This window comes from Phyllostomus hastatus, unplaced genomic scaffold (assembly GCF_019186645.2).
Source record: "Phyllostomus hastatus isolate PE091 unplaced genomic scaffold, TTU_PhHast_1.1 phas_contig_34, whole genome shotgun sequence".
Taxonomy (NCBI): domain Eukaryota; kingdom Metazoa; phylum Chordata; class Mammalia; order Chiroptera; family Phyllostomidae; genus Phyllostomus; species Phyllostomus hastatus.
Genome location: NW_025333857.1, coordinates 16,794,901 through 16,817,659, shown reverse-complemented (window position 1 = coordinate 16,817,659; position 22,759 = coordinate 16,794,901). Strand labels below are relative to the sequence as shown.

Here is a 22,759-nt window from a genome sequence, read left to right as displayed (position 1 = left end):
AAAAAGAACCCGAGACACGTGAGTGAAAGAGCAACGGCAGAAACTGTGCAGAGCAGTGGGTACAGTCACAGTGTAACCTGGGAGTAGTAACAACTGAGACCTCTTCCCACATGGGCTCTTATTTTTTTTTAAGATTTTATTTATTTATTTTTAGAGAGGGAAGGGAGGGAAAGAGAGAGAGAGAGAGAGAGAGAGAGAGAGAGAGAGAGAGAGAGAGAGAGAGAGAGAGAGACATCAATGTGCAGTTGCTGGGGGTTATGGCCTGCAACCCAGGCATGTACCCTGGCTGGGAATCGAACCTGGGACACTTTGGTTTGCAGCCCGCGCTCAATCCACTGAGCTACACCAGCTAGGGCTCCCACATGGGCTCTTAACCTCCACTGTGAAGAATGTGGATATTCCACAAAGAGATTAGAAATACGTTATTGCAGCATTTTAAAAAATGTAACAAACTGCAACCTATTTAAGTGCAAGCAAGGCCTCTTGAAAGTTTTCTGGTGCTAGGCACAGTATGAATTAAATGCCCATATTAATACATTGAAATTTCACCTGGACTTGATGTTACCTTATGACATCATTTCAGATATCACAGATCCTGCAACAGAATTATAAGGGAAGGGAAAACAAAAGTTTGAATAACTAACCATAGCCCAAGAACCAGTCCTTTCTCTCATAGCTTTATGAAAGGAGAGTATTCACTCTGTTTAAATTGCTCTTGTGACTGAGGAACAAGTGGGTCCCTGGCCTATATAAATGCAAGGCATATGTCCCTGGAGAAAAGTCAGAGTAGAGAACAAGAAGGGGGCTACTGGGCTCCAGCGACTGCAATAACTTGGTGAAGGAGGAGGAGGCTCTCTCCTCCACCAGTGCTCTGATCCCACAGCCTCGGAATCTCTCAGCTGACGTCCCTCCCCAGGTTCATCCCCACTGAGGCAAGAGTCACTCAGTTTTCGCCTCCAACATCTCCTCACCCTCCACCCACTGCCCCTTGTCCCAGAAGCTACAGCTGTCATACCTGCCCCCCAGGGGCTCAATGTGGCACCCACTGTGAGTGCCAGGAGATCCAGACTTGTTCCTGCTAAAAATCTCAACAGAAAGAGTTCTCGTTTCTTTCTCTTTCACAGTAAAGCATACTCATAAACATTCAGCCCAAACTTCTCTCACTTTAACACAAGGCAGTGAACCACAATAAACTGTACTATTTCTAGGGGATGCAGACAAGGAGAAAAGTAATAACAATGTAGTGGGATTACTATTAACTTAATGTTTTGACCCATGCAAAAAAATGAGTTTTAACCTACATTTGCCAGTAAGTAATTGAGACCTTAGGCAAATCACTTAACCTCTTTGCCCTGTTTTCATAAGTAAAGTGGAGAAGTTGGGCTAGCAATGTCTAAGTACTAACATCCTGTTTTCTTCAATAATGCTTCCGAGAGTGTGTCAAGCAAAAAAAAAAAAATCTTGGGTTATAGTAGTAAGTTACTCATTTTTAAAAACAAATGTTTACGATACAAAACATCATCATAACAAAGACAGAGTTCTTCAACCCTGCCCAGGGTAATCTGATAAGATGCATGGAATAGTTTAGACAGAAAGGATGAACAAAGTTTGTAGGGTGGATTTGGCAGTCCTGGCAAAGGAGAGAACATATAACTTGGAAGAAGGAAAAAGAAGGGAATTTGTTATACTTGGTGTCTGAACAGCATTCCCAGCCATGACACAGAACATGAGTAAGCCATCAAGAGCCTTTAAGAAAGTCAGATTTGTGTTTTATGACACGTATTCATATATAGCACCTGAGAAAAAGTGAGGAAAGAAAAGAGACAATTTTAAGGTTTTTTGTACAATTTTAGGCAAGAAATATAGTTTCTAGAACCCAAATAAGGATAATGGGAAATGAGAGGTGGGAGTAAATTCTAGAGACCTTTAAAAGGAGAACATGAATGAATGTGTAGAGGATGAGAAAGAGGGTCCTTTAGAAGGAACTCATGAGCTACTCTAGCCAAGTGTGTCTGGGTAAGTTCTGGTAGCCCGAAGACATCTTACATGGAAAAAAACTCAAATGTGGTAGAAAAGAAAATAAACGGAATTTTAGAAATGTTAATGAGTCATCATGGGACATAGAGGAAGACAGGCCCCAAAAGTCATTGAGCACATGGATCTGGAACACTAGAAGAAAGATCTGTTCTAAAGGTACATATCTAGGAATAACAAAAAGTGACCATAAATTATTATTTCAGGTCTTATATTTAGGCCTTTGATCCATTTTGAATTAATTTTTATACATGGGGACAACCTATAATCTAGTTTCATTCTTTTGCACGTGTCTTTCCAATTTTCCCAGTGCCATTTATTGAAGAAGCTTTCTTTTCTCCATTGTGTGTTTTGCCTCCTTTGTTAAAAATTTTTTGCCCGCATGCATGCAGCTTTATTTCTGGACCCTTAATTCTGTTCCATTAATTTGTGTCTATTCTTCTGCCGATACCATGCTGTTTTCATTATCATAGCTCTGTAGTATATTTTGAAGTCAAGTAGTGTGATACCTCCAGTTTAGTTCTATTTTCTCAGGATCCCTTTGGCTGTTTAGGGTTTAAACTTATGGACCTTTGTCACAGAGAACATTTTATGAATTTGATCCCAAAGGCAAGAAATGTAAAGGCAAAAATAAATGAAGTGGACTATATCAAACTAAAAAGCTTGTGTACAGCAAAAGAAACTGACAACAAAACAAAAAGGCAACCAACCAAATGGGATAAGATATTTGCAAAAAAAAACAGCTCTGACAAAGTATTAATATTCAAAATATATAAAGAACTCATACAGCTCAACACCAAGCAAACAATCCAATTAAAAAACTGGCAGATGATCTGAACAGACACTCCCCCCCAAGAAGACATACAAATGTATGTCATACCAACAAATGTATGAAAAGATGCTCAACTTTGCTATTAGAGAGGTGCAAATCAAAACTACAATGAGATACCACTGCATATCATTAGAATAGCTATTATCAACAAGACAAATGATAACAAGTGTTGGAGAGGTTATGGAGAAAAAGGAACCCTCATTCACTACTTGTGGGAATGTAAACTGGTACAGCCACTATGGAAAACTGTATGGTGGCTCCTCAAAAAACTTAGAATAGAGTTACCATATGACCCAGCAACCCCTCTCCTGGGTGTCTATCTGAAAAAACTTCAAAACATTTATTTGCAAAGATATATGACCCTTATGTTCATTGCAGCATTTTTCACAGTGGCCAAGACATGATGACAATCAAAGTGTCCTTTGATAGCCAATAGTAGATTGGATAAATAAGATGTGGTACAATGTATAATATGGAATACTACTCAGTCATAAAAAAGATGAAATACTGCCATTTGTAACAACATGGATGAACCTTAAGAATATTATGTTCCCTAGCTGGCACAGCTCAGTGGATTGAGTGCAGGCTGTGAACCAAAGTGTCACAGGTTCGATTCCCAGTCAGGGCACATACCTGGGTTGCAGGCCACGGCCCCCAGCAACGGCACATTGATGTTTCTCTCTCTCTCTCTTTCTCCCTCCCTTCCCTCTCTAAAAAATAAATAAATAAAATCTTAAAAAAAAAAGAATATTATGCTAAGCAAAATAAGTCAGTCAGAAAAACCTAAGGACCATATGATTTCTCTCATATGTGGGATATAAAACTGAAACTTATAGACATAGACAACAGTATGGTGGTTACCAGAGGGAAGAAGGTGGGGGCAGGGGGGAGTAATGGGTAGAGGGGGCCAAATATATGATGACAGAAGATGATGTGACTTTCAGTGATGAGCACACAATGCTATATACAGATGATATATCATAGACATTTATACTGGAAACCTATATGATCTTATTAACTAAAGTCACACCAATAAAATTAATTTTAAAAAGTGATTGTACCTAAAAGTCACACAGAGAAAGAAAACACAAAGTTTCCTGGATTACCAGAAAATGGCCTTGCTTTCAGAAACATAGGCAGAAAAGCAAAAATAAGCAGGTGGAGCTACATCAAATTAAAAAGCATCTGCGCAGCAAAGGAAACAAACACGCAACCTCTGCAATGAGAGAAAATGGCTGCAAACCATACATCTAATAGGGGTTAATCTCCGAACTATATGAGAAGCTCCTAAACTTAATAGCAAATGACAACAATAAAAATAAGTAACTAATAACCTGAAATAAAATGGACTTTTATCCAGAGATGATATATAAATGGCCAACAGGTATATTTTCAAAGGCTCCATGTTACCAATCATCAGGAAATGCAAATCAAAATCACGATGAGATAGCATCTCATTCCTGTCAGGATGATTGTGATCAAAAGACAACCAAGTCAACTGGCGCTGCAGACAATATGGAGAAACTGGAATCCTTGACACGGCTGGAAGGAATGGAAAATGGTGTTGCCACTGTGGAAAATTGTAAGAAAGTCCCTCAAAAAATTGAAAACAGAACTACCATGTGATCCAGCAACCCCACTCCTTAAGTTTTATCCAAAACAACTGAAATGAGGATCTGGAAGAGATAGCCACAGTCATGTGTTCACTGCAGCACTGTTATCAAGAGCCAAGAGGTGGAAACAAACAAAACACCCACCAACAGATGAATGGATGAAGAAAAGGTGGTATGTACATAAAGTAGAATAGTATTTTTGCCTTCCAAAAAAAAAAAGGAATTTTGTAATATGTAACAACATAGATGAACCTTAAGGATATTATGTTAAGTGAGATAAGCCAGTCACAGAAGAACAGATACTGCATGGTTCCACTTATGGGAGGTACATAAAACAGTCAAATTCACAAACTCAAATGGTGGAATGGTGGTTGCCACGGGTTGGGGCAAGGGGAAATAGGGAGTTACTAATCAATGCACATAAAGTTTCAGTTATACGAGGTGAATAAGTTATAGAGATCTGCCGTACAACACTGTAACTATAGTCAACAATAACATACTATATACTTTAAAATTTAACAGGGTAGATTTCATAGTAAGTGTTCTTACTACAATAAAATATTTTTTTAAGTAAGGAAAAAGTTTTCAATAAAGCATCAACTAAATCAAATTAATGCTCAAAATATGAAAGCAGGAATAGAATGGAAAGGAACCATTGAACTCTGACAGTAAATAGTCATAAACTTAATGAAAATAATTTCTGTCAGAACAGAAACCCAGTTGCAGGAAAAGTCAAGAAGGAATTTTAGAGTCTTTCATGTCATGTCATGAAAAAAAGAAAGATGGAACACTTGGTTAAAGGGAGTTATCTGAATGAGGGACAAAGATGCTTAAAAAAAAAACAAGGTATGAAATAAGTTGTTAGGATGAAATACATCAAATAAGGAAGATATATGGAGAGGGTCAGGAAGAGTAGGGACAGAAAAAATTTTCAATGGAGACAGAAAAGTTGGTGGCTTCAGAAAGTAGTATGGAAAGGCAAGTGGGAAAAATATTTATACAATGTTAATAACAAGGGACCCAGAGATAAAGTCTTGCCTGGAAAAGCAATCTGTAATGACACACTTGTACTATTTCTGATATCACTATTAAAAACTGTAACAAAATTTCATTCCACATTTCCTTAGATGTCACAAGGCTTAGAAGAAAATTGAGGATCTAAAAATTACAATTCTATTTCACCATGAGACTTGAGAACGTCTGTTTCTTTTGTCTTTTTTTTTTTAAACGTAGTCTTGTTTTTAATATTTTATTTATTTTTTTTAGAGAGGGAAGGGAGGGGGGAGAGAGAGAGAGAGAGAGAGAGAGAGAGAAACATCAATGTACGGTTGCTGGGGGTTATGGCCTGCAACCCAGGAATGTACCCTGGCTGGGAATCGAACCTGGGACACTTTGGTTCCCAGCCCATGCTCAATCCACTGAGCTACGCCAGCCAGGGCTTTTCTTTTTTATAATATTCTACCTAACCTAATGCATTTTATCTTGATTTGTAACATTGTCTATGCCATTTTAATTCTTTAGAAGAGTGTAGGGTAAAAATCTAACACATTTCTCTTTGGTTGCACATAAAAGATACTTCCTACAGGAAGTCTTCTTGATCAATCCAGCTGGAAAAGACAGTGGGATAAAAAGTCCTCACCTTTATCAAGCCCCTGCTACTTGCCAGGTATGCTCTCCCATCAGATGCTTACAACTGGCCTGGATATAACTGACTGTACTAAATTCCAAAGAACTTGTCTGATTTGCTCAGGCACTGCATGGCCCTCATGATCATTGTAAAACATAGAGCCTTGACCCAGGGAGCAATTTAATTCCAAAGTTCACGTTCTTACACCACCATGTTCCCTACAATGACTGGATACAGTATTTTGTAACTTTGAACTCCCATGACCCTTGAGTTGTACCACTAAGGTAATATTTAGACACACACACACACACACACACATATACATACATACATACACACACACACACACACACACACACACAGTAGGGCAAAAGTGGGTTTACAATTGTGAGCATGTGAAACACAGTGTATTCTTGTGTTATTATTTATTAAATATTGTATTATTCTCCAAACAAACAACTTGGATCTACTTTTGCCATGCCCTCTGTGTGTGTGTGTGTGTGTGTGTGTGTAAAACATGGTACATATATTTATGAACAGAAAAGTTTGGGGAGAGCAAGGCTTGTGTATAACTCATGTTTTTATCTTCTGCAGCATCTAGTCTAATACCATACATACAATAGATGCTTATTAAGTATCTGTTAGCTGAATAATCCATCTATACATAGCTCTTTCTAGATTGTTTATTGTTCTTGGTGTGGGATGGGTTATATTCCCAATTCCCCAGGAGCAAATGGCTGTCTCTATCCTTATTTTGAGCTGACTCAACATAAAGTGACCCACACCCTGTCTCCTGGAATGTAATATTCAATTCTGAACTCAGTAACCAGTGGACACACAGTTAATATACATTGCCTAATAGGATGGGTGATTGGGGAAGATATGCAAAAATCTCCTTTCATAACCTTATAAGATATTACTAAATTATCTTTTTCACCAAAATTAAATATTACAAGTAATTAGGCTGGAACCATTGTAAGGGCTGGGCATGGTGCCAACTGCTATGTAAATTAACCTTTAAGGAGTAGGTTATTCACAAGTACCCATAAAGTGGCCTGTAGAAATAAGTAGCTGAGGGCTATGTACCCTTCTGGTTTTTTAAGAATAATTAGTGAAGAAAACACTTTCCTCATCTTCTCCTTTACTCTGAACTCTATCATAAATTTGAAAATTTAAAAACTTGACTGAATGCGATGTCTTCAAAAAACTCAGAGGATAAAGAAAAAAAATGTTCATGAAACAAAATCTGTAAGGGGAGAAAAATGCTTTGATTTTAGCACTGACTTGCACAGACCTCATTCTCAAATTACTTAAAAGCTTTACCTACAACTTCAGGTCTTACCACAGTTAACCAATCCTTTTAGTGTCTTTCTATTTATACTGTTATGAATAGAAAGCCTGTTTATAGTCTGTTGCATATTATTTAGTGCGAAAGTTTAAAATTACTTCTAAGTATCATGAAATAGTGATTTTTCCCCCATGAAAAAATCTTGATTTTGGTAGATACAATAAATGAGGATATGAGAAGGAGTGATTATAAACTTATTAACTGAGGAATAAACAGGCTATGAATTTTTTTAAAAAGTATATTTTCTCTTTTCTTTTACTCTGAATGCCATTTCCTAAGATAAAACATGCTCTACGAGATCCTTCAGGACCTATGCATATATATCTGCCTTCATATACAAATAAGAAAGAAAATGTTTTATTATTTTTGTAACTAGTAGAAAGTAATATTATGTTTGTTCCAAATTCTAAATTTGGGGGAAAAAAGTGAAGAATTAAACAAATATGGGCCCTAGTGCTCCTAACAGATAACAACTAAAACTGCAGATGCTGAACTCATTTTTTTAAATAATTATTTCATTACTTTCACAGTTTCATGGCTACATTCTTTTAGCTTCATTCTCAGTGTCTATTAAATAGGGTTGGGAGAGATCAACCTCAAAATATTTATAATTTAAAAGATTTCTTAAGCACAAGGTAAGCACATTGCTATAGTTAATAGATACTCCTTGTTTAATTTTTTCAACTGTTTATACTTGGCCCCATTTTGTTAAAGAGGGTATGTAGGATTGCTTATTTGATGTACACCCAATACACGATCCTAATGGTTCCCAGCGGTTCTGCCAGACTACATGCAAAAGCCAACTCATAAAAGGGCACAAGTACCCTACAAAACTTCCCCCTAAAAAGAAAAGTAGAATAGCCATTCCAAGTCAGAAAGCTCTGGTTAATGATACTTGGAATACTTGGTAAATATAAAATGATAAAATTTGCAAGAACTGTTCTAGGATTTAATGTTTGTTTCTTATATTTCCTGTCATATGAGAGCACATCACAAAAGTACAGACTTCCTGAACTCTACAATGAGGTATCAGCTTCAAACTGACTTAGAGGCAAAATCCAGCTTCTAGATTGCCTTGTTCTTCTTTGATACTAATTATTCCAGCATTAGGCAAATGACTGAGATTCGGAAATCTAAAAGATCATAGCCTAAGCAATGTAGAGACATTAGAAAATATTAGAGCAAGTCAAAGCTAATTTTAAAAGATGATAGTCCAATCACACATTTCCTAAAAGTGGCAGTGGAGTTTTTACTTATTAAAAATAAAATTAGCCCTGGCTGGTATGGCTCAGTGGATTGAGCTCAGGCTTGTGAACCAAAAGGTCACCAGTTCAATTCCCAGTCAGGGCACATGCCTGTGTTGCAGGCCTGGTCCTCTGGTTGGGGGTGTGCAAGAGGCAACCAATCACTATATCTCTCACAAATTGATCTTTCTCTCCCTCTCTTTCTCCCTCCCTTCCCCTCTCTCTAAATTAAATAAATGAAATCTTAAAACTATAAAATAAAATTGGATCTGAATCTAAGTCCATAAATTAATGGTTTTACCCTCATTTAATGCACAACAATTGTTTTCTAGTGTTGACAGAGGGCTCTTATAGTTCTGCTGCTTACAAGGGGTTATTTTGATATTCAAAAATAAATACACATACACATATAAAACTTTTGCATCTATCATAAACAAGGGAAATGTACATCATAGAAAAGGAAGTGACCCCGTGCTTTTTGACCACAGGAACGTCATGTTCTTGGGAACCACAGAACCTTTAGAGCACCTTGGCCCCGAAAATATTATAGGGCCCATTCCCACCATGTGACAAAGAACAAAAACAAATATTAAATCACAAATAGTATAAAGAAATGTCATAAAGGCTATTTAAATGCATTTTAAGATAATAAAAACTACTTAAATGTTTTTAAAAATAACAAATAATATCAAGTATCCCTCCGCCCCAAAATGCGTTGCTTTTGATTCCTTGTGATTAGTTTGCTCACTGAGTACCTACCCTAATCAAAAAAGACAAGTTCAAAACTAAAGGCCCACTACAATTTGGAAGTTCAGAAGTTCAGAGGAATCAGCAAGAGAGTGGTCTCCATGTCAGACAGTCAAGTACAATGCTGGAGAAAAGCCAAGCCAAAGGGCGTGTTCAGTTTGTGGGGAGACATATGAATCTGCACTCATAGGAGGATTGGATGGCATTCCACCCTTGTGTAAAGACTGGGGAATAGATTTCAGAGAGCTTTTATCTCCAAAAAGGCTTGAATTTTTGCCATCTCTTCCCAACCTGTTAGGAAATGAACCCAGGAGTAGATGGGAGCAATTGTCATGGGTTGCACATCTCCCAGGGGAAAACTGCCAGTGATAAGAAAGTGTTTAGTAATCAAGGTGATCTTTTTCAAAAGTTTAACTCTTTGTTATAAGCAGCAAAGGGATTTGATTGTTTCAATGCTTATGATAGTGGATTTTGAATTTGCCCATAAATGGATTCTGCCTTCTGTAGATATTAAAATTCAACTTCAGAGATTTCACATTTCAACCAAGGCCAGAATACAGAGAGGAAAAGGGGCTCCTCATGATAAATGACACTCTAAAATACCAAACATGCTTATACTTATGAAAAGAGCTTTTAATAGCAAGTATAATTTATTTCAGTTAACTGTATTACAAAAACCGTAGTAAGCTCTGATTTTTCATATTTCAAGTTAGAAACTAATCTATGTTCCTAATAGCTTGATTTACTTCAAGGTATTATAAAACAAATCCTTAATTTCATCAAACACAATCCCTTAATAATCTCTATGGTTAATTAGATAATATAATGACATACACAAAGTATATTGATATGATAGGATGCTTCTGAATCATCAAAGAGAATTCTAATTATATCCCATTTAATTTTGGTATCATATATGTTTTACTATATTCTAACTCTGAAAAACTGGTAATCAATATATAATTTATGTTTATACAATACTCAACACCCAAACTTTAGAACATAGCTCTCAAAAGGCTTCAATTTCCAAGAAAATTTTAAAAGAAAAAAAATAAATTTGATTGTTTCTGTTTGCCATATTATATGCAATCATAAATTAAGAGATGCTACCCTGAATGAAGCAAAAGAAAAAGGTGACCCCACGCTTCTTGACAAATATGGAAAAGTCGAATTCCAACACCACAATAACTATTCAAACATTTGTTCGGCTCAAGAACATTTCAAGTGAGCATAATTCTTTCTGCATATGCTCAGAAATGTATTTCAAACAATAACAGCTTTATTAATTTCATATCAAGCTGTCATTCTAATGGAAAAATCATATCCTTTATTCAGTCTAACTTAAAATACTTATCAACTCTTTTTCTAGTGAAGGGGTTTTCCCCCCTTCTCATTCTTTATAAAATGAGTTAGGAAGCTTTAAAAAATGTTTGGATACAATTCACCTTTGGCTCTCATGCCACACAGAGAAAATATTAGTCAGCTAAAAAGAAGAAATTTAAAAGACATTACAAGCTAATGAAATTTTCTCAACTTCAGAAAATTTCTGACAAAATGTATTATATCCTAGATTTTTTTATTCTAATTACTTGGACTAAATAACTGAATTTTACATTTAAAATTGTTTAGTTTTGTAAATGGCTTGTTATCAATTTGTAATAATATTAAAAGATTTTGATGAAAGTAGAAAAATCAACTTAGTACACATTTTTAAATCTATATTTAATTAGAACTTTTTATCTTTGAAGCATATACTATTTTTGTTAAACATGATTCTGTATGACACAGACTTAGTTAATACAGAGTTGTAAAAAAATAATTTTTCTAAGATAAAAATACAGTAAGACTCAGAGAGAAAATGCATTCTGTTTTGACTTTGCATTTTTGAGTATTTACTGCATGCATCTTACAACATCATTGAAAAACAAAACTGGTCTGCCATATTTTCTCATAGTTTGGGGGTTCCTTAGTCTCACCTTAGTAAAGCATTATGACAAGGAAAATCAAACAATTAAGGACCTAAAATTAAGTCTACCTGAAAAACCTTCTATTATTACTTTTTATAAATGTTTTGGTTTCTTTTCCATGAAAATACGGATGCAATTACTTGGGGAGGTAGAGGGAATGTGCAGTTAGTATGGATTTTTTTGTTTTGGTGTTTGTTGCTTTTGTTAGTTTATTGTTAGAGCTCTCTTTTACCAAAGTTACAGATATGATTAACATTTTCAAGATACTGAAATATTGGAAAATCTTCTTTGTATTAGTTTTATCTCATGTGAAAAGACACTCCTCCTAAATCAATTATCAAAATTCTGTATGTTTAGAATTAGGAGTAACAAAACCATGAAGACAGCCAATTTATAAAAGCCCATTTTCAGAACTGGAACAACTTCTGAAAATAAAGAGGATACTTGGCATACATTATACTAAAGGAAAAGTCCTACTTTCATTATTTCCTGATTCTGGGAATCCAGTAAAAACCTTATGAAATAAAAACTCGTTTGTGAAAATTCCGTCACTGAAAACATAGCCAACCACCATCACAACCCCCTATAATAAGAGTACGGAAACTCTTACTTTTTCTTATACATTTTAAAAGGAAGATTAAAAGCTGTTTTGGATTTTCCAACAGCAATGACTTTGCAACTGAAAGATACACAAGTAAAATACATGCATATTCATTTTCAAAGAAACACCAACAAAAATTAAAACGTTGCTGATTACGTAAATACTGATGACGCCAATGTGGAAGTATTTGCCCCTGTGAAGGGCCTAAACAGAATCACATCTTGTCCTGATCATACCTGCCTGCCAGGACAAAGTAGGCAGCTGACCAAGTATGGGGTGTTTATCTATACAGTAGTACCTTTGTTCTCCAACAATGTCAGATTGCAAACGTCCTGGAACGCATATTTACCTGGAGGATTCTTGGCAGGATCATTGTGGCTTGGACTTCCTGATTGTCCAGAATCTGTAAAGAAATCATAGAAAATGTTTTATTTTTAATTTGTTTTGAAAGAATTTCACAATCCTCAAAAGGACTTTAATTTTTTTTTTTTAGGTAGAACAATGAGGTTGGGTGTTTAAATAAAGTATACTTTCCCAAGCCTTTCAGCAACAAGATTTTATTTATCAAACTAGATGAATGTCTATACATATTTCTATGTCAAAAAGGAAAAAAAGTATAGATCGGTAAGATTCATCAGGTAGAGCAAGGCTTTTCTGAAACAAAAGGTCTGATGAGAAAGGTGGTTTGAAGGTTTGGCCTGTCAGTAGCAATACGAAATACAGCAGGTAAATCCACTAAAAATGCAACCTGAGTGTAATTAAACATGCTTTAAAAAACCTAAAAATGTTTTTACTCAATGATTAAAATACACAGAAATGAGAGTCCATTTTTCTAGGATTTCATGTGCATACACACATACCCACGCCAATAATCTCTCAACCTACTGGATCTAGGCCCAGATTTGTCTGCATCCCATAATAGCCATCGATTTGCAAACACCAAGAAAAGCACAAATTACTAGGTAGAAACCAACATGGCTTTGTGGAGAGCAAATTGTTGGATCAATTTAATTTCCCTCTGTGACAGACAGAGAGACTCTACAGATGAGGAGGAAGAGGATCAATGCCGTCTATCTGAATTTCCTATGCGAGTTATTCCTCATCAATGCTGCAGAGAGGAATGTGAAGGCTACACTGCTGTTAGGCAACACGCCTTCCCTAACTAATCCCATCCTGTTTTTGTGTTTTCCTCATTTCTCTTTCCTGCATGTCCCCCCTGCATTTATCTGTGTCATTTGCCCCATATTATTATACTCTTACTTGCACATCTCTTTGTAATTTTCTTTGGTTCTAGTATTTAAGTTTCGTCTCCCCAACTAAATGACATGCTCTTAAGCAGAGGTCGAGATTCTGTCTGCTCCCTCTGTACCTTCCTCAGTGTGTCATTCATTGTCTGTGATGCACAGGGCTTTCAGTGAATACCACAGAAATGGATGGCTCTGATTCAGCAGCCTCCTTTGCTTGCCTAGGAAAGGCAATTTTGAACTTGCTAGTAAATATCAACAAAATTTGATAGGTGGGCAAAGACATGTCTGTCTCCTCCCTAAAACCTTGCCACTGTTCCTAAGCCAAGATAGGCATCCAGCATTATTTAAGCAGAAAAATCTTATGCTGGATTTTTCAGCAGAGTTATTCTGCTCTTCCATTTAAGAGATTAACATACTGCAACTGCTGCTTCTACTATTCAATGCAAGGACAACCTGTGAGTTTCTTTCTGTATGAAACTTGGTTATTTATTTCTGCCCTTTGCCTCTTGCCTGCTAAGTAGATTTAATGCTGAGATCACATTTTTACTCCTTTATTATATTTCCTTAATTGTCATTTTCATTTTGCTCTAGAATAGTTTTCACATAATCTTAGAAAGTATATTTAGTGACTCTTGTATTATCTGCCAATTATTTTGATTTCCCAAAATGGAAGTAAAAGAAAACTGGCAGGGACTAGTCCTGCAAGTTGAATTCTGGTTAGAGTCACCTGCAGATGATTTGGGTTCTCTCCTAAAAAGTTCAGAGATTTGGGTACCCTCCTAAAAAGCTTCTCTCTCATTTCCCAATTATTCTATTACTTCTTCTGAAATTGAAGCACAATTCTGTGATTTATAACTTGAGAGATCAATCTTTTTCTACATTCCTGTAAAAGATGGTACAATATTGACCACTTTCCAGGCACAGAGCATGATAGTCACAGAAAAATGATACATCATATTTTGCTACAACCTCAGCTATTTCTGCCTTGAGTTCCTCTGACCAATGACCCTTGGTATCAATACTACATTGGAGTTCAATTTCTCAAGTGACTCTAACATTTTGAGGAGTTCCTATTTATGCATATTAGCATACTCACTGACCAGAGCCTTCCCATGTCTTCTTTTTCCCTCTAAAGCTGCTTCACATTTATGGAGGTCTAATGCATCCCTCAAGGTGGCTAATGACACCTTCACAATGAAACATCATGAGGCAGGTTAAGGTTAAGTTTATCAACACAGGACAGAAGTTACAGACTCTACATAAGCCTTGGTGTGTTTACTTAAGTCAACTTCAAAAGAGCATCACAAAGCTCTTTCCCAACAACCGGTTGCTAAAATTTGGTTCATTAGAGTAAAGAATGAAGGTCTCTTCCATTCCTAAGAAAGTATTCCATGGGAACAATGGCACCTCCTATGACACAACATCCCACTTGGGAAACCCTATTCTCTTCTACCGTAAGTTATATCCTTTTCTTCCCCAACTTCCAACAATTGCAGGCCAACCTCTTCAACAGAAAAAAATATAATTACTAAAAACACCACAAGCATTTGAAGGTGCTCTGTAGTATATCCTAAATTTGAATTGCATACTAGCTTTTAATGAGAATTCCACTTACAAAAATAATCTGGCATTTACTAGCACACAATGGCAGATTTCCCCTCGCACTCCAAAGTCTGTGTCCTCTCTTGAGGTAGAATGGCATATACTGGCTCCCCCAAACACAGAGGAGGGCCCTCTCAGGAAGAGAGCTAGAAAACACTTTTCAGTCTGTAAATTCTAGCATTATTATCTACTCTTAACTCTTATGTCACCTTATATCAGTCACTTAATTCAAATGCTAGAAATAAGTAACCAAGGAGTCACAGTTGGCAGAGAAATAAAAAATGAACTGCTGTTGAGGTTATCCTCCGAGAAGGAATTATTCAGAACACATATAAATCCCTCCTAATTCACCACCCAGGTCAAATTACTCTCTACCCAAAGGTTTTATTTACACACTTCCATCATTTGCTCAAGTCCTGTGCATGTGTGCTTGATATGTTATAGTGAATCCTACCTCTGTCCCTCACTTGTAGTGTGATCTTGTACAACATTATTTAATTCTTAGAGCTTTGGGGTCTTGACCTTTAAAAATGTAATGCTATCTATGTCATAGAATTATTGCAACAATTTTATTATAGAAAGCATCAAGCACTGGTTAGACACATTCTGCATAATCAGTAAATGAAAGATAATATTAAACATAGAGGCCATATTTTTAAAAAAAGGATTAATAGCTTGAATGGACTTTCAGGAAGAAAGGGAGATAGGGGATGTGACTAAATTCTGTTCATCCCATGACAAGCATCTAAAATTGTCTGTGGTGAATCAACTGAACAGAGGCTGAGTGTATGCCCTCCTGAGAATTCAGTGCAATGCTGTAGTCTCCCTCCCCCCAAAACAGAGTAGTCTTATTGCTGTTGAGAAGATCTCAGAAGCTATCATGCCCAAAAAGCAGTGGATACCAGCCATCAGATGAAATTACCTTCCACAAGACTGAAATCTTTGAGGAACAAGACTGGTAAGAATGGGGTTATGAATCGACCAGCATACTGGGTCTTCAGTCTAGAAAGACTTTGATGCAGTAGAAAAATAAGAGAGGACTGGAAGGCAGTAGACCTAAACCATTCTTCCATCATCCACTCCACATTTCACTTTGTTTTCCTTGATTTCAATTTCTGTTTTTTTCATGTCCCTGTTTATCTCTTACTGGTTTCCTGAACATAATGTCGAACTGAAATATGTACATTTTATACTCCATACTTATGAAAATCTCATATTATCCAGTCTTTATTTTTAAATGTAAATCAGGCATATTATATTTCTTCTAGGAAAAAATAGTTAATGAAGCTATTTCTAAATTTCTGAATTACTAAATTACTACTTACTCAGTTCCTCCTCCTTTAGATTATAGATTCCCCAGAGACTTATTAGAAAAGATTCACAATCTCACATGACCCATACAAACTTTTCTTCTATCTTTTTGTCTACTCCTTATTAAAAAGCAGCCAATTCTTTATGGCTGTTCTAATATCTAAACTTCACCTAAGAAGCAACCAGGTTTCCCTAATAGGACAATTTTATAGAAGATCCTGGGATACTTCCATGATCTAAATGGCTTGTCCAAAGTTAAACGGCAACTATTAACATGTATGTTTCTCTACATGGGCCATCCATTCAGACACATGACCTGTTAAGTGGTTATGACACAATCTTAAAATCATGAAAAGCCAAATGATCTTTTAGTAGATTAAATGTTTCTGGGAACTTGACCTTCCCCTAACTTCCCACCATTTACCAATACACTCAAAACATTTTTCACAAATAAAAAAAAAAGAACTTTTAGCTATTCTTTCCACCTACATTGGAAACCATAATTATTATCATGGAAGTGTATACATCAATTGATGCTTTTAAGAGAGGCCAAGTCTAAATCAAATTTAGTTTGGATTCTCTCCACTAAACAAAGGACATACTAATGTTTTACTTATAGTTTGGTGGAAGTCCAATAAAATGTTTGTTAAATATGTAAGATAATAAATAATGACCTGTTAAATGTTTATTACTGAGTATTAACTTTCTAGGGAGAATGAACTCAATTATCTGATATGGGTGGATCATCAAAACTGTGAAAGATTTTTGAAGGTCATTAATGTAAGCATCAATTAAATACAAATCAGTAAGATTTATGGAACACCTTCTACATTCCAGTTGTTGATGTTTGGAACATAATAGGTTCTCCATAAATGTGTATTAAATTTCCATTTAATTTCCAATAACGACCTTTAAAACTTTGTTTAAAAAAGAATAATATAAATCCTATGCCTTCTAGAAGCTCAGAAGCTACTCAGAGAGACAGAAATGTACAAATAAAAAATATACTGCCATAGGTACTAAAAATGAGTATATATCAAGAGGGAACAACTGGTTCTTCCCAGGATGGATAGGACAGAGCATGTAACAAAGGATATCAGAGGGAGGTGACATTAGGAACAGGGTCTTAAAAAAAGGACAGATCTCGTATCTTTCCAGTACATATGCTACTCTGCTAACAGGGTGATCATTTTAAAACCCAAAACTAATTGAGCTACTTCCCTGCTAAAACTCATATGTATATTCCAAATACAAACAGAAAAAATTCAAAATTATTACTATGCCATTCAAGGAACTGTGTCCTGGCCCTTACCAACACCTGGATCATACCTTTGCCTTTCAGTTCCCCACAGTCTCCTGAGTCTTTGCACATGGTGTCCCTTTTCTTCCTTGAAGTCCTCCTTTTTAGATTCAGAACTACATGAAGGCAGAGTTGCTGCCTTAGCTAGTTCCATGGTCCTAATCTTTGGTATAGTGCCCAGCACATTCAGTAGAGGAAGTCAAATAAATAGAAAACAACTGGTCTCTAAATCACAGGAGTGCACAAAGAAGAAAGACTAGGCATGCCCTCTCTAGGCAGACACACGCATCAGAAGTCAAATAGACAAACATTGATGACAAGGAAAGAGGAGAGGTGAACAATCCCGAGGCTGGGTCTCATAGTCTAATGTAAGGTTCAGTTCTCCTCTCTTACTTTCTGAAGGAGTATTTGGAAATGGGCAGGAGTAGATAGGGGAAACTTTTACGAGTCAGAGATTAAGTTTTTGTTCTCTTCTACAAAAGGAAGAGATGTTTGGTGGGGATCTAGAAAGCAGGCCACTAGTCTGCAAGTCAGAGGATGAGAAGCTTTTAATGAACTTTGTATATAAGCAGCCTTTCTACTTATTTCAGGAATTCATTTTATTCTCTGACACCATGACTTGAGTATCAACAGGAAAACTAAAATTAAGAAGCATGATTTTAATTTATAGTGATTTTGGTGCAAAGAAAGAACTGAATCAACTCACTTGTCAGTTCCCTTCTAGCTCTAAAATTCTATGATTCTTTAACAATATAGCTTTTATATCCAGGGATATCAAAGAGTAAATGAAACCCACACTGTAACCTGTTAACCTACAGATAGCCTCTTGCTAGAACTAAAATTAGTCATCATGTGATAAAAGGCTCCTTTGTCATATTCCTTTGCTTTAAGCAGGTAAAGAAACAGCCCATTGTCAACTAAAAAATATGGGATTTTTTAAAGGCTTACATTAGTCCCCTTCTTTCTCTCCAAAACATTTTTAATTATCAACATACTAAAATAGTATACTTTTACAAATTAAATAAAAATATAGCATGCCAGAAAGAATCACTTAAAAAAGAGAAAAGTCAAGATGTAAGAGATAAAAACTTGAGGGCAGGGACACAAATGCATGCACTTAATAACAGAGACACAAAAAAATAAGACAAAAACATCCACCTTTTTATAGGAAAGAGGGTGAAAACTATTCTTTTTGGGCAAAGCTCATTCTCTTCTTCCACTTCCCTCTTTCTGCCTCACTCTTGGCAGTTTACTGTCTACAATGACTGATTTGGATTTATTGTGAGTTAGCTTTATGTAATCACAATTCCGATTACATAATTTACCATATTTTTCTCGAGCACAGTTAAAACACAATACAGCTCAGTTTTAATGGAGGACTGCTTCTTCCATTGGAGTAACACAAACCTATAGTTTTACAATATTTTCTTTTTCCTCTATTAAATATTTATTAGAATAACACAAAGAAAGAACATGGGAAGACTGAGTACTTTCCTTGTCTCATATTAGCATATAAATGTGTAGGAAAATACACTCGCGCACTCTCTCTCTCATACCTCTCTGTCTCTTCTCTCTGCTTCTATTTCTGTCTGTCTGTATCTTCTCAAAGGGACATTACATTACATGGCATCCACTTCATTGCAAAACTTGGTTAACAAACTAACCTTGGGAAGCACTGACTCCATCACTTTCTTAATGGAGTCCTGTAAATATTTTTGCTGAATCTGTACTCCTTTCCCTAAATGCAGTTCTGAGCAGGAAGAGAAATCAAACCTCTCTGAATACTTTTGGCAGGACCAAAATAATATTGTGGAGACATGACTTCCTATACCACGTTTTTTCATCTATATTATTTCCCATCAGAAGGCACAGACTTTTAGATCTCCCTTTCTATTGGTTAATGTTGATTTTTAAACATATGTTTGATATGGCTAAATTCATAATTTTAAAGGATGTTGCTATTTCAGTCTCCTAACAGATAAAGTAACTTAATTAACCAAAGAAAAACATAGAACTAAAGAGCAAATATGTAATATACCCTCTATTTCTTATCCTTACAGATTCCATCTAGATCTATTACTAAACTTTATTTTAAAGAGCCACTTATTTTTTTGCTTAACAGGGAGAGTAGGTTCAACACATCATATCTCAAGGATGAAAATAAGAATTTGTTTGGGATCAAGACCACAGTTTATCCACAAGGAATTAGCTGAAAAACATAGGTCACTAAAATTTAAGAAAAAGAAAAAACAAATCACATACCTGTACAAGAGAAATATCATACCTATCCATGCCAGGGATTACTGACCAGTGCAGATAAAAATACCCTGCACAAAAAAATGTTAAACCTCCCAAGATCTCTGACCAGAGGTTTGCACCACTTCCTTAACTAGCACCAAACCGCTCACAAATGAAAGCAAGGATAATCGCATCTGACCTTTCTGGCCTAAGATTAAGTTCCATGACTCAACTGATCCCAGGATTGAGTGAACTAAAGGTCACGTCCAGGATCATCTACACTTCTTGCTTTCTCAGCCTTTAGCCTATAAAATGCAAGGACACCATACTGGTCATTGCCCAGATTGCTAACTTTCTACAGTGTGTTTTCAATTAAGTAAATAAAATGTAGTAATTAAATCAAGATTGCGTAATATGTTTTTGATTTGTAATCTCATTTAAATTAATTAACTGACTCAATCCTTGTTTAGTTTTTAAACTGGCCTAGTTAGGAAAGAGTTCCTGGGAGCAAATCCAGTTTTCTATCTTTAAAAACAAGGCAAAGCAATCTGGCATACTTAAAAAAATTTTTTCCTTTAATGTACCAGCAAAATATAAATACAGAGGCAAGTGTGTTAGTGTAGATGAAGGAGGAGTTTTATGGTATGATTTTTGACTAAAAAAATAGCTCTCACACTAGAGAGAAATAAACCAAAACATTATTTATTCAAAACATTTCTTTTCCAGTTTTATGAAGATTGCATGTTTGTTGGAAGCAAAACATTTCCAGCTGTATTTTAAGTTTCTGAAGAGAGTTGTAAGATTTATAATCTTTCATAAATACTGCCCATATCTCATAATATTAAATGAACACGCCACTGCGTACTTTAAGGAACAATTTGCCAATGCGCCCTGCCATATGAAAACAATGAAATCTTTTCCAAAACCCAGCCAGATCCAGTAGGAAAAGATGAGATGAATGTTCTTTCCCATCTGGGAGACATTGTGGATTTCAGCTATACTATGTAATATAATTTTTTTTCTTGGAAACCAAGAAACCTGCATTTTATAGCAAGGTATGTAGTGCAAAGAGAATGTTGGTGAAATATGAATCTGGAAATGAAAACCAGAATGTCATCAGACTCAAGAACATAATTTTGGAGGCAAACTGAAAAATCAATGCAAAATTTCAACATAAACCAAATGCAATGTTTATGATCCTGTTAGTCTTCCTCTTAAAAGGAAAGCATGAAAACTAAATACACTTTTACGTCCTAGGTCCTGAACAGTACTTGTTATGCTGTCTGGCACAGTCAGTTGCTTATCTGCTTTATTTTGTCCTGGGGTCTTCACCCATTATTCTAAATCCTACACATAACACATCCCTAGGTACACACGGCCCTTTTGTGCTGTGTCGTTACTTGTATCTCTCCAAACTTGATATAGTGTTGGATATCTAGATTAAAACCAGACACAAGACTTTCTAATATTTCATTGGCCATCCTTCTTCTCAGGGAACAGGACATGTTTTCTCAAAACTGTCTGAACAGTCAGATCTCCTGGGTTCCATTAAGCAACTGCCAACCACTTGGACTCTGGCCCTTAGGAAACCACTTCATGCCTGAATCAGTGGTTCTGAATAAGAAAAAGGTAAGAGTGTTTAAGCCTTAGTCATTTCCAACAGGATTAAGAAGAAAAAAGAATAACTTCATACAACAGTAAAAATAAGCTCAAGTATTTATGGGGAAAGGCTAAAATTTTCTTTTAATATCCTTTAAGGTTTAATTCCCCCCACCCCACTGAAAAACCCACCTAGTGAGTCCCTCTGTTTTCACTCTATATATCCCCTTGAAAATACTAATAACATTGGTAATTAAAGGACTGGATTGGTGTCCAGCTCTCCTGCCGGATTATAAAATTCATGGGTTTAAGATACATGTTAGTTTTATTCATTGTCTAGCATAATTCCTGGCACATATGCTCAATCAGCACTTGTTAAATAACTGAGCACTATTTAACAGTGAATATAAGATCTTGATGGCTGATATCACTTAAAACACTTTTCTTCTTCAAATTATAAATACATGCTCGATGATGCCAACCATATTACTATGTACACATATTCTATTTTTCAAGTGTCTGCAACCTCTCTACAAATACAAATTTAGCAATTGATTCAGTCAATGACCAAAAAGTCATATTCTTAATTTTTCAGGGCTCACTTTATCATAGGCATGTGTGCCTAAAAAGAAATTTTTTACTGGAATAGACTTCTCCATTACATGAGGTAAAAGATACTCTGCCAAATTATTAAAACATTAAAATCATGAGTTTAGAGACAAGAATTGGATGGGTTTTTTACATATCCTATTAGTTACACATATATAATTAATAACTGGCCTTTGCTTTATTATTAAATCATGGTTCTTAAATCATGATGATATAGTTATATAAAAATACATGCATATATTTAATCAAAGGTGCATAATAATAAGCAGAGTAATAGAGTAAGACAAAGAAAATATACTTTCTACCAAAGTAAAGCAGATCTGTATACCAGACACTCATTACTGCTTTTGTTTCATCATAACATTGGAGGGAAAGTCAGAAAAGTCACTTGATGAAGCAGGAAGCTTGCTGATGTGCCAGATAATGGCATCAAATGTCCCAACAGTTCCTTGATAAGTGGTTCAAAGAACTTCTGTTCCCATGTTTTCAGGGCAAAAGCTAATTTACCAGGAATAAAACTACTTGAATAATACATCATGTGAACTCACATTTTTGAAAAAGGATAAAATGAGGAAACAAATGAGGAGATAGCAGCTTCCTTCTACAAATTAAAACTATGCATGAAAGGAAAGTAACTCAATTTTACTGATTAAAATAAATGGCTAACTAACATTGTTTGGTTCTTATTTTTTTTAAATCTAAGCAAAGTAGATACCATGGTATTGAGTTTCCCATAGGGTCTATTTGTTTATTTTCTTTTAATTTTGTATTTATCGATTTTAGAGAGAGAGAGGAAGGGTGGGAAGAGGGAGGGAGAGAGGGAAAGAGGGAGAGAGAGAG

At 35.7% G+C, this 22,759-nt stretch overlaps 1 protein-coding gene across 11 annotated transcripts in view; it reads right to left on the bottom strand.

The window, feature by feature from the left end:
* The window catches only part of NFIB (nuclear factor I B), a 429,811-nt gene that overhangs the window by 87,057 nt on the left and 319,995 nt on the right, over positions 1–22,759 (bottom strand). For all 11 annotated transcript variants that reach the window (XM_045840343.1, XM_045840349.1, XM_045840344.1 and 8 more), the window contains exon 3: positions 12,363–12,416. In XM_045840343.1, the coding sequence (XP_045696299.1) occupies positions 12,363–12,416 (54 nt within the window). The remainder of the gene's footprint in view (positions 1–12,362; positions 12,417–22,759) is intronic.